A 14,298-nucleotide genomic window follows, 5' to 3' on the forward strand; every position below is an offset into this window, starting at 1 on the left:
CATCGTACCACAAGACTGCATCTGATGGAGGCGGCGCTTCACAATGAAAATGAATGGGATACGCCACTGTGCGTTAAAAATGCAGCATAATACCCCAATCATCTAAACTTACACAGCAGATAAACCATGACATGCATATAAAAAGAGTTCTGTATCCTAATCTAACTCAATTAAAAGAGCAGACATTGTACTATAGTGATTTATGGTTACAGTATTCTAATTTAACTCAATTGAAAGAGTAAAAACTGTACTATAGTGAAATAAAGATCAATGTATTAAAATCTTACTTAATTAAAAGAGCAGAAACTGTAGTATAGTGAAATTATGGTTACTGTATCTTAATCTAACTCTATTATTGGAACAGAAACTGTACTAATAATGAAATTACAAGTACTGTATCACAATGGAACCCAATTAAAAGAGTAGAAACTGCACTGTAGTGAAATTACGGTTAATGTATACCAATCTAACTCAATTGAAAGAGCAGAAACTGTTCATTTATACATTACTTTTTGGAGATTATCTTTTTGTAAAGCCCCCAACAACTTCCTTCATTAAAAATGTACCATTAATAAAATAGAACTAAATGTATTTTAGTGCAAAAACTGCATTAAATTATACGCAAAATAAAAGGTAATAAAACATTAGTTTTGGAGGAAAGTAGAGAGTGAGAGTGTAAGAATTTCAAGATGTTGGCAGTTCTTATTAGAACACCTACCACACACACACACACACACACACACACACACACAAACACACACACACACACACACAGCCGCTGGAGCACACACTCTCCTGCCAATAGTTCCTAACACTAACATTTTAAAATGGCAGTAACGATCAGCCGGATTCCCTGGAGCTCTAAACTTTCACCAGCGGCCTTTTCCTCCTGTTCTCTTCTTCTCTTCTTCTTCCTCTGTTCATTATTTTTACACGACCCGATCGTCCTCCTCCTCTCCACCCTCCTCTCATCCTTCTCTCGCTCAAACTCAGTGTAGTACAGTGGAACAAAACCCCAGAGACGTCATCAACACACACTGCAGTAACAGCAGCGCCCCCTGGGGAAACAGAGGGGAACCAAACCAGCGGTGAGAATCAGAAACTACCACAAACAAAAGAAAGGGTGAGATAGAGGAGAGGAGTGTGTGTGTGTTTGCAGGTACGAGTGTGTGTACATATGTTTGTTTTCTGGTACAAAATAAGTTTGTTTGTTTTTTTGGTGGAATCAGTATTAATTTAACAAATATAAAATTATTCTGTGTATGAGTTCAATATATTCAGATATAAAATATATTTAGATATAAAATATATTCAGATATAAAATATATTCAGATATAAAATATATTTAGATATAAAATATATTTAGATATAACATATATTTAGATATAAAATATATTCAGATATAAAATATATTTAGATATAAAATATATTTAGATATAAAATATATTTAGATATAATTTGCAGAAACTGTAGTAAAGTCAATGCATGTGCATTAAAATGATGGACAGACGGATGGACGGATGGATGGATGGATGGATGGATGGATGGATGGATGGATGGATGGATGGAGATTTAAATAGACGGACGGACGGTCGGACAGACGGACAGATAGATAGATAGATAGATAGATAGATAGATAGATAGATAGATAGATAGATAGAAACGGACGGACGGATGCAATGACGGAGATTTAAATGGGCAGACAGACGGGTAGATGGATGGATGGATGGATGGATGGATGGATGGATGGATGGATGGATGGATGGATGGATAGATAGATAGATAGATAGATAGATAGATAGATAGATAGATAGATAGATAGACGGAGATATAAACAGACAGACGGATGGAATGACGGAGATTTAAATGGGCAGACAGACGGGTAGATGGATGGATGGATAGATAGATAGATAGATAGATAGATAGATAGATAGATAGATAGATAGATAGATAGATAGATAGATAGATGAATAGATAGATAGATAGACGGAGATATAAACAGACGGACGGACGGATGGAATGACGGAGATTTAAATGGACAGACAGACGGGTAGATAGATGGATGGATATATAGATAGATAGATAGATAGATAGATAGATAGATAGATAGATAGATAGATAGACGGAGATATAAACAGACGGACGGACGGATGGAATGACGGAGATTTAAATGGGCAGACAGACGGGTAGATGGATGGATGGATGGATGGATGGATGGATGGATGGATGGATAGATAGATAGATAGATAGATAGATAGATAGATAGATAGATAGACGGAGATATAAACAGACAGACGGATGGAATGACGGAGATTTAAATGGGCAGACAGACGGGTAGATGGATGGATGGATAGATAGATAGATAGATAGATAGATAGATAGATGAATAGATAGATAGATAGACGGAGATATAAACAGACGGACGGACGGATGGAATGACGGAGATTTAAATGGACAGACAGACGGGTAGATAGATGGATGGATATATAGATAGATAGATAGATAGATAGATAGATAGATAGATAGATAGACGGAGATATAAACAGACGGACGGACGGATGGAATGACGGAGATTTAAATGGGCAGACAGACGGGTAGATGGATGGATGGATGGATGGATGGATGGATGGATGGATGGATGGATAGATAGATAGATAGATAGATAGATAGATAGATAGATAGATAGATAGATAGATAGATATAAACGGACGGACGGATGGAATGACGGAGATTTAAATGGACAGACAGATGGGTAGATGGATGGATGGATGGATGGATGGATGGATGGATAGATAGAGCAGAAAATGAAGTATAGTGAAATTACAGTTAATGTAATCCAATCTAACTCAATTAACAAAACAGAAAGTTTACTAATGCTGAAATTAGGGTTACTGTATTCTAATTTAACTCAACTAAAATAGTAAAAACTGTAGTATAGTGGAATTATGAGTACTGTATTACAATCTAACATAATTTGCAGAAACTGTTGTAAAGTCAATGTATGTGCATAAAATTCTAATTATAGATAGATAGATAAAACTGAGCATGCATTTAGGTCTCAAAAAAATTTAATATCATTGAAAAGTTACTTTATTTCAGTAATTCAGTTGAAAATGTGAAACTCATATATTATATAGATGTATTAAACACAATTAAAAAAATGAAAAATCAGTGTCTAAGAAGAAAATTAGAATGTTAATTGGTACTTTTGGTACTCAGTGTGGGCAGTGTGCCAAGTCCTGCTGGAAAATTAAATCCTCATCTCTATAAAAGTTGTTATCAGCAGAGGGAAGCTGTAAGATATGAAGTGCTGTAAGATTTTGTGGGGAAACAAAACTGCACTGACTTTAGACTTGATAATAAAACACAGTGGATCAACACCAGCAGATGACAGACATGCCTCTCCAAACCATCACTCTGCTGACAACGTTTATGGAGATGTGGATTTCATTTTCCAGCAGGACTTGGCACACTGCCCACACTGTGTACCAAAAGTACCAACTGGTCTTATTATATAATATTCTAATTTTCTGAGACTCTGATTTTTGGGGTTTTCATTGGCTGTGAGCCATAATAAAGGCTTAAAATAGATCACTCTGTGTTTAATACACCTATATAATATGAGTTTCACATTTTCAACTGAATTACTGAAATAAAGTAACTTTTTAATGATATTCTAACTTTTTGAGATGGTATATACATGATTACAGGTGGGGAGGGCATTAAACTGCTTCCCTGCTGCCCTGTAAAAGACACTTATAGGCTACTGTTGGGTAGTGTACCTCCTGGTGAGAGATCACTGACTACTAGCTATGCATCTATGATGCTCTTTAGGACATTTGACCCAGTTAATAAACTTTAAAGAGCCAATGAGGGCATCATTGTATGATCTTTTTAACAAACTGACCACCATCAGGGTCTTAACAAGCTGTGTGTTCATTTAATTTACACATCTGTGCTAAAAATGAGTGGAAATTAAATGAGTGTAGTGTGTAGAATTCATTTAATGGGGTGTCCACACATATTTGTGCATGAATAAATAAATAAAGCTTTATTTCACTGCAGCAGGTAGAGTTTTAACAGTGAGGGAAGTGTGTGAGAGTGAGATCAGCACCAGTGTGGAAACATTTCTGTTGCCTTGACAGCTGCTTCTTAACACCTCCTTCTTCCCTTCACACACACACACACACACACACACACACACACTCACAGCTCTTGTTTCATCCTCGCTTTCATCCCTGTCACTTCTAATTCAGCTTCATCTTTAATGTGTGTGTGCATGCTTTATATAACAACCGTCTGTCACTACTGATCAGCTGTAAAATGCTAATACACACACACACACACACACACACACACACACATATAATGCAATCATTAAAACAACGTTGCTTACACACAAACTCACATAATCTCAAAATCTATTTACAGAATAGATCACCACCTGTCCAGATGTTCTGATTAACGTATTTTTCGCACTATAAATTCTTTATGGTTTCCAAAAATCGAGAATGCATTTTATACCGCATTTTTCGCACTATGGGGCGCACCGTATTATTATAATATATTATTATTATTATTATTATCAGTAACTGTATTTTCTGCTCTATTTTCATACATATGGTGCATTTAAAGAGAGATTATAAGGAACTTCTAATTCAGCAGGTCTCGCCTCTGTGTGGGGTGGGGGGGTAGCTAACAAAGTTAAGTAAAACTAAGCTAAGTAAAAGAAACTGTAATAAAAAAAGACTCAAAAGAGTGCTGGATGTTAATCTACACAAATTTCTCTCCTGAAAACTGTTTTTAGGTGAGTAAAGCGCTTCTGTTTAACTACAGGCCCAACAATAAACACTTTTAAATCCAGACTAAAAACCTACATGTTTGATCAGGCCTTTAGCTTAGCTTAAAACACTGCAGCTCCGCCCACTTTTATTCTGAAGCGGCACTTTTATATCATGTTTTATTCATGCTTTATTCTTTTTTTTGAATAAATGAACTATTTATTCCCAAACTAGATCATCACCTGTCCAGATGTTCTATAATAGAACACAAGTGTGTGTATGTGTGTGTGTGTGTGTGTGTGTGTTACACAATAGCAGAGCAGTGTGTTCACCATTAAAACAATGATGTTAACATTCGCCCACACACACACACACACACACACACACACAGAGGCAGGCCTGTCTATTTGCATGCCGGCTGATTGGCTGAACAGTGCTGCTCCTGTTCCCGCTTGAACTCGTCTTCATTAAAGCGACTCAGAGCTGTCGCTTTCGTTCACGCCTCGCCGCCGCCCTCTCCCCGAGGTAACCGTGGCAACGCCGACCTCTGACCCCTAAAGACGGGCGAACACAGCTCAGGTCAAAACAGCGAGCGTGAATGTTTTAACCGCTGTCAGCTCGGCTCAGTGCACCACTCGCAATCACAGGTGAAGGAGCGCCGGCCCCGCCGAGATTAATCAGCTCCACTAACAGAGACGAGCCGCCCGACAATACTCTATACCCACTATACACCAAACTATATACGCCTTAAAACTACATAACAGAGCGGAACAATACTCTATACCCACTATACACCAAACTATATACGCCTTAAAACTACATAACAGAGCGGAACAATACTCTATACCCACTATACACCAAACTATATACGCCTTAAAACTACATAACAGAGCAGAACAATACTCTATACCTGCTATACACCAAACTTTATACGCCTTAAAACTACATAACAGAGCGGAACAATACTCTATACCCACTATACACCAAACTATATACGCCCTAAAACTACATAACAGAGACGAGCCGCCCGACAATACTCTATACCCGCTATACACCAAACTATATACGCCTTAAAACTACATAACAGAGCGGAACAATACTCTATACCCACTATACACCAAACTATATACGCCTTAAAACTACATAACAGAGCAGAACAATACTCTATACCCACTATACACCAAACTATATACGCCTTAAAACTACATAACAGAGCAGAACAATACTCTATACCCACTATACACCAAACTATATACGCCTTAAAACTACATAACAGAGCAGAACAATACTCTATACCCACTATACACCAAACTATATACGCCTTAAAACTACATAACAGAGCGGAACAATACTCTATACCCACTATACACCAAACTATATACGCCTTAAAACTACATAACAGAGCGGAACAATACTCTATACCCGCTATACACCAAATTATATACGCCTTAAAACTACATAACAGAGCGGAACAATACTCTATACTCGCTATACACCAAACTATATACGCCTTAAAACTACATAACAGAGCGGAACAATACTCTATACCCACTATACACCAAACTATATACGCCTTAAAACTACATAACAGAGCGGAACAATACTCTATACTCGCTATACACCAAACTTTATACGCCCTAAAACTACATAACAGAGACGAGCCGCCCGACAATACTCTATACCCGCTATACACCAAACTTTATACGCCCTAAAACTACATAACAGAGCAGAACAATACTCTATACCTGCTATACACCAAACTTTATACGCCTTAAAACTACGTAACAGAGCGGAACAATACTCTATACCCGCTATACACCAAACTTTATACGCCCTAAAACTACATAACAGAGCGGAACAATACTCTATACCCGCTATACACCAAACTTTATACGCCTTAAAACTACGTAACAGAGACGAGCCGCCCGACAATACTCTATACTCGCTATACACCAAACTTTATACGCCCTAAAACTACATAACAGAGCGGAACAATACTCTGTACTCGCTACACACCAAACTTTATACGCCTTAAAACTACGTAACAGAGACGAGCCGCCCGACAATACTCTATACCCGCTATACACCAAACTTTATACGCCCTAAAACTACATAACAGAGCAGAACAATACTCTATACCCGCTATACACCAAACTTTATACGCCCTAAAACTACATAACAGAGCAGAACAATACTCTATACCCGCTATACACCAAACTTTATACGCCCTAAAACTACATAACAGAGCGGAACAATACTCTATACCCGCTATACACCAAATTTTATACGCCCTAAAACTACATAACAGAGCGGAACAATACTCTATACCCGCTATACACCAAACTTTATACGCCTTAAAACTACATAACAGAGCAGAACAATACTCCATACCCGCTATACACCAAACTTTATACGCCTTAAAACTACATAACAGAGACGAGCCGCCCGACAATACTCTATACCCGCTATACACCAAACTATATACGCCTTAAAACTACATAACAGAGACGAGCCGCCCGACAATACTCTATACCCGCTATACACCAAACTATATACGCCTTAAAACTACATAACAGAGACGAGCCGCCCGACAATACTCTATACCCGCTATACACCAAACTTTATACGCCTTAAAACTACATAACAGAGCAGAACAATACTCTATACCCGCTATACACCAAACTTTATACGCCTTAAAACTACATAACAGAGCAGAACAATACTCCATACCCGCTATACACCAAACTTTATACGCCTTAAAACTACATAACAGAGCAGAACAATACTCCATACCCGCTATACACCAAACTTTATACGCCCTAAAACTACATAACAGAGTGGAACAATACTCTATACCCGCTATACACCAAACTTTATACGCCTTTAAACTACGTAACAGAGACGAGCCGCCCGACAATACTCTATATTCGCTATACAAGAAACTTTATACGCCCTAAAACTACATAACAGAGCGGAACAATACTCTATACTCGCTATACACCAAACTTTATACACCTTAAAACTATGTAACAGAGCGGAACAATACTCTATACTAGCTATACACCAAACTTTATACGCCTTAAAACTATGTAACAGAGCGGAACAATACTCTATACCCGCTATACACCAAACTTTATACGCCTTAAAACTACATAACAGAGACGAGCCGCCTGACAATACACTATACCCGCTATACACCAAACTATATACGCCTTAAAACTACATAACAGAGCGGAACAATACTCTATACCCGCTATACACCAAACTTTATACGCCTTAAAACTACATAACAGAGACGAGCCGCCCGACAATACTATATACTCGCTATACACCAAAATTTATACGCCTTAAATATACAAAACAGAGACGAGCCGCCCGACAATACTCTATACTCGCTATACACCAAACTTTATACTCCTTAAAACTACGTAACAGAGCGGAACAATACTCTATACCCGCTATACACCAAACTTTATACGCCTTAAAACTACATAACAGAGCAGAACAATACTCCATACCCGCTATACACCAAACTTTATACGCCTTAAAACTACATAACAGAGACGAGCCGCCCGACAATACTCTATACTCGCTATACACCAAACTATATACGCCTTAAAACTACGTAACAGAGCGGAACAATACTGTATACTTGCTATACACCAAACTTTATACGCCTTAAAACTACGTAACAGAACGGAACAAAATTCCTAAATTTCCTTCGGGATAAATAAAGTATCTATCTAACAATACTCTATACTCGCTATACACCAAATTTTATACGCACTTTATACGCCTTAAAACTACATAACAGAGACGAGCCGCCCGACAATACTCTCTATACACCAAACTTTATACGCCTTAAAACTACGTAACAGAGACGCCCGCAGAGCGGAATGATACTATATACTCAAAAATCTGTCGCTCCCGAGGTCGACCTGTGGCCTACAACAGACGTAAATATGTGAAATGCTCTTTGTTTTGTAATATAAATGCGTAATGGCTTTAACGTGCTTCTGAACAGCAGGAGAAATGAATTGATGGATTGATAAATGATGCGTTGTGAGTTGTGGTATTTCAGTAGTACTGAAATGAGGCCGTTTCTTCAGTATATCTGTATTGTTGAATTTCAGCGCAGTGAGATGTATTCAGGCTGCATGTCTGAATGGGGAGCAGTTTAATTAAGCGGTTCTGATTGGCTGTGGTATCTCACAGGGCAGATAAACGGACTGCGTGTTTATTGGTTGTCTGGAGGAGACGGTATGATGTCTGCTGTAATGTGATGATTCTCCTCTCTATTCCCTGCAGGGATCATTTTCTTGGTTGCTGTCGGAAATCTCAGGCAAACACACTTAGAAACACAGAGACACAACGGAGACACAGACCATTCTTTCAGTAATGATATACTCTCTCTCTCTCTCTCCCTCTCTCTCTCTCTCTCTCTCTCTCTCGTACAGGGGGTAGTGCTCTTATATCACATTAACACACTCCGGTCTGGGACTTGGAACGATATAGTCTTTTTTTTTTTTTTATTTATATAATAAACTGATCATTCGTCTGCTCAGCAGAGTTAAAAATCATTTGTGTTCATTATAATAATCCTTCTTTAAAGTCAGATCTTATGTCAGAATTCAGAACAGACATTATATATGTTTCTCAATCTGCGTTTTTCTCTGTACTTGTGTTCTTCTGGGAACATCATCAATCACAGCTCTAGTTTTGTTATATTTGCTGTTATATTTATACATGCTGATGCCTATAACACTATTTTTACAGTTCTACCCTTTTTTGCACTAGTAGTTCATTCACTAGTTCATTCATCTACTGTTTACGTATCTTTAGCACTGCTGAATTTAAATTATTATATAACTGAGTATTTGCACTTTCTGTATTACATTACATTACATTACATTACATTTGGCAGATGCTTTTGTCCAAAGCGACTTACAATAGTCAAGTACAATGTAAAATAAGTTTAAAGGTAAAACATCTTTGGATAGGGATAAAAGGAGGACAAAGGGGAATAATAGGATAGAGGAGTGAAGGAGAGGAAGAAGGAAATGGGGTTAGAAGTAGTTAGTGTGTTAGAGGTGTTAGGAGAGTAAGTGCTCTTTGAAGAGCTCTGTCTTCAGGAGTTTATTAAAGATAGTGAGAGATTCTCCTGATCTGGTAGTAGAAGGTAGTTAGTTAGAGGTGTTAGGAGAGTAAGTGCTCTTTGAAGAGCTCTGTCTTTAGGAGTTTATTAAAGATAGCGAGAGATTCTCCTGATCTGGTAGTAGAAGGTAGTTAGTTAGAGGTGTTAGGAGAGTAAGTGCTCTTTGAAGAGCTCTGTCTTCAGGAGTTTCTGAAAGATAGTGAGAGATTCTCCTGATCTGGTAGTAGAAGGTAGTTAGTTAGAGGTGTTAGGAGAGTGAGTGCTCTTTGAAGAGCTCTGTCTTCAGGAGTTTATTAAAGATAGTGAGAGATTCTCCTGATCTGGTAGTGGAAGGTAGTTAGTTAGAGGTGTTAGGAGAGTAAGTGCTCTTTGAAGAGCTCTGTCTTCAGGAGTTTATTAAAGATAGTGAGAGATTCTCCTGATCTGGTAGTAGAAGGTAGTTAGTTAGAGGTGTTAGGAGAGTAAGTGCTCTTTGAAGAGCTCTGTCTTCAGGAGTTTATTAAAGATAGCGAGAGATTCTCCTGATCTGGTAGTAGAAGGTAGTTAGTTAGAGGTGTTAGGAGAGTAAGTGCTCTTTGAAGAGCTCTGTCTTCAGGAGTTTATTAAAGATAGTGAGAGATTCTCCTGATCTGGTAGTGGAAGGTAGTTTGTTCCACCATTGGGGAACTCTGTATGAGAACAGTCTGGATTGCTTTGTGTGAATGTTTGTTTGGTAAAGCGAGGCGACGTTCACTGGAGGAGCGCAGCGGCCGGGAGGTAGCGTAAGCCTTCAGGAGCGAGTGCAGGTAGGAAGGAGCTGTTCTGTATCACCTTGTAGGCGATTGTAAGAGTTTTGAATTTGATGCGAGCATCAACTGGTAGCCAGTGGAGCTCAATGAGCAGCGGGGTGACATGTGCCCGTTTTGGCTGGTTGAAGACCAGACGTGCTGCTGCGTTCTGGATCATCTGGAGTGGTTTTACTACACAGGACGGGAGGCCAGTTAGCAGGGCATTGCAGTAGTCGAGGCGTGAGATGACGACCGCTTGCACCAGGAGTTGGGTGGCCTGTATGGCTGACATCAGTTATCCTCACTTTATGCACTTTATCAACTGGTGTTCACTGTATATTGTTCAACTGCACTACCTCCATTCTACATTACACACACTAAAGACTGTATTCTTCAGCATTCTATTTTATTTGATTGTATTTATATGTATCTTTATATTTTATATTTTTGTATTATACCTGCTGCTGGATGTGTAGAATTTCCCCTCAGGGATCAATAAAATATCCATCCATCCATATTTTCCAGTTTAGTTTGCAGTTAGACAAATTTACTATAAATACCCGGATGTGTTCTTTATCATTATCAAGGATGTATAGAAGGTGACTTACAGGAATTCTTACAGTCCGATATCCCAGAATGCACCTCACAGCAGTATCTGTGAAGGAGAAAGTAAGCTGTACCTGTAAGTTATACGTTTTTGAAGTAGTGCTGGCTCAGCCTTAGTACCACTTTCCTCATACAGGGGGTTAGTGCTCTCAGATCACGTTTACACACTCAGCTCTGGGACTTGAGACGACTTATTATTTTGTTTTTTTAAAGAATATAAAAAACTAATCATTTGTCTGGCAGGTACAGTTTATTTAGTTTATAATCTGTGTTCAATAAAATAATTCTTCTTTAAAGTCAGATCTTTAGTCAGAACTCAGATCTAACATTAGGTTTGTGTTGTTTAGCTGAAGTGCTGGGACTTCCTCTGCATATGGATGCTCTTATGTTGACTTACGACTCATGATTTTATCAGAAAATGGAAGTTTTTGTTATTTTTGTTACTAAAATTCCTGTTTGCACATTACTTATTAATTACCTCTAGAGCTGGGTATTGTTTTAAAAATTTTACAGATACAATACTTTGAATTTAATACCGATACCCAAGCGATACTTTTTTCAACACCTTTTTTTAAATTGTAACCAAAAAATATAAAAAATAAATAAATAATTATTCACACAAAGTATTTAAATAACAGCTGACGTGAGTGATTCTCATGTCATCATGAGAGACTCCATGTTTCTGGATCTTGTTAAAACAAAAACAATGAGCATGTTTATGGCAATTTATTAAACAAAAATCAATGCTTGTGCTTAAACTATTCATATTTGCCCCTTTTCCCTATCTCAGCTTTAAGAGTTCTTTTAAAAAGCATTGCATTGACAAAAACTAAATACTATTATATTAGTGGTTTCAATCACCTAAAAGGGCAGTATTATGATTGTTTTTTTTTTACCTTGCTGCATGCATTTCTCCGTGTTTGGAACATTTATGCAAAGTATCGAAAAAGGGTACCCAATTTTTTATAGACATTTCGGTACACTGTAGTACCGACAGAATTCGCTCATTTTACCACAATTTACCACATTTTCTGTTCTTTATTTGTTCTCTTGCATTGCTTAGTGCATAGTTCATTTTCTTTCCTTTTTTTAATTATTATTATTATTATTATTATTATTTATTTATTTTTATTTTTTAAATCTAAAATCAGGGTTCATACACAATTTAACCAATACATTTCCATGATTTTTTCATGACTTGTTCATGCTTCCAAGGCAAATTTCCATGACCATACAATTTTTAAAACGACAGTGCAAATATGAACAAAACCAAAATTCAACTAAAACTATAATTGTAATTGATATAATTTAAAGGTATAAAATAAAACTGATAAAAATGTTGACACACAATCTTTAATAATAAAAATGTGTGTCAGATCCTGAGAGCTACATTAATTTGTAGACCAAATTTCCATGACTTTTCTCAAACTTTCTGGGTATTTTTTATTTTTCCAAAACTTATCCAGGCCTGGAAATTGCTATTTTTTAAATTCTATCATTTTTCCAGGTTTTTCATGACCGTAAAGAACCCTGTAAAATTGAGTGACTCTAAAAAATGTGATTGGGAGATCCATAGTTTTTCGTATTGCGGCACTTTTACTATAATTCAAAGTTAATTACTTTTTTTTTACTACTACTACTACAGTAAGAGGAGATTTATTTCCTGCATTAACCAGGTTAAAATGCTGAGATCAGACATGCCACTGTACTTCCATGCTCAAGGGCCCAGTCGTAACAGCTTTAGCACATGCAGGTATTAACCCAGCAGCTCTCTGATCAATAACCCAGAGCTCTGACCTCTGACCCCCCGCTGCTTATTAGGCTTCATACAGCTTCTATAATCCTTTAACTGAGATGTATAAGAGTAAAGAGGCATTAAGAGTGATAGTATCTCTGTGTTTCTCTGCAGCCGGTGGATTTTGAGATGAACCGGGCGTTCATGTTGACGGTGGTGGTATCTAACCAGGCTCCTCTGGCTGACGGGATCCAGTCGTCTCTTCAGTACACGGCCGGACTCACCATCTCGGTGAAGGACGTTAACGAGGCGCCCGTTTTCCCCGATAACCCCAAAACCGTGCGCTTTGAGGAGGGCGTTCCAGCTGGAACCATCATCACCACCTTCGCAGCCAAGGACCCCGATACCTTCATGCAGCAGAGCATTCGGTAAGAGTCCGTTTCCTTAAAGAGAAAATGCAGATCAGTTAATCAATAATCCCTTCCCCTGATGACGTCCAATCGTCTTTTTCTCACCGCTGCTCAGCCAATCAGCACTCCGTCCTTCCCCGCCCCTAAACCCATACATCACCCATCTTCCATTTTGTTTAAGCATTTTTCAAATTTAAGCTGAGGGTGGAGTCAGCAAAAATCAGGGGGTTTAGTCACACTTTAATACAAAGAAAAATATACACCATCTTCATTTTACATTACAGTATCTACTACTTATCTCACTCATTTATTTTATTCCAATTAATATTAAAGATGTGTTGAGTCGTTGACTTCTGGCAAAATGTGTTTAAATTCTTGTACACTTAAATATAGCTGGATCGATTGGGTTGGTGTTTGCTGTAGTTTGGCGCTGTTGAATTTAAATGGGTTAGGCTTGGTGGGGTTGGCTTTAGTTGGGATTAAAATTGTTTTGTTGGGGAGGGTTAGGTTGGCTTAGTTGGAAATGGCTTTATTTGGCTTAAATTAGATTAGTAATAATACAAAATTCTCTGTATTTGTAAAATGGAACTTGAATGACAAAATTTGCACAATGAACATTCAGGCTCCTCTATGGTGCTGCATTATTTTATTTAAAAAAATGATAGAAAATGATAACTAATATTGCATTCCATATAACCGATCTTGGGAGTAAAATAAACATCATTGGGTAGATGTAATACGGTAGTAATTTGCATATCATCTCCAAAACAGCAACTTTACAGGAGAGAAAAAAAAACTTGTAAACTTTCAATGGGAGTGAATGTAAAAAGAGTTTATTCCAGGT

The 14,298-nt window shown here is 37.7% G+C and overlaps 1 protein-coding gene across 3 annotated transcripts in view; it reads left to right on the forward strand.

The window, feature by feature from the left end:
* LOC103042003 (cadherin-4) overlaps positions 1-14,298 on the forward strand; it is a 626,601-nt gene that overhangs the window by 576,064 nt on the left and 36,239 nt on the right. For all 3 annotated transcript variants that reach the window (XM_049463121.1, XM_049463120.1, XM_049463122.1), the window contains one exon: positions 13,219-13,472. In XM_049463121.1, the coding sequence (XP_049319078.1) occupies positions 13,219-13,472 (254 nt within the window). The remainder of the gene's footprint in view (positions 1-13,218; positions 13,473-14,298) is intronic.

The sequence above is a fragment of the Astyanax mexicanus genome, chromosome 13, assembly GCF_023375975.1.
Source record: "Astyanax mexicanus isolate ESR-SI-001 chromosome 13, AstMex3_surface, whole genome shotgun sequence".
Taxonomy (NCBI): Eukaryota; Metazoa; Chordata; class Actinopteri; order Characiformes; family Acestrorhamphidae; genus Astyanax; species Astyanax mexicanus.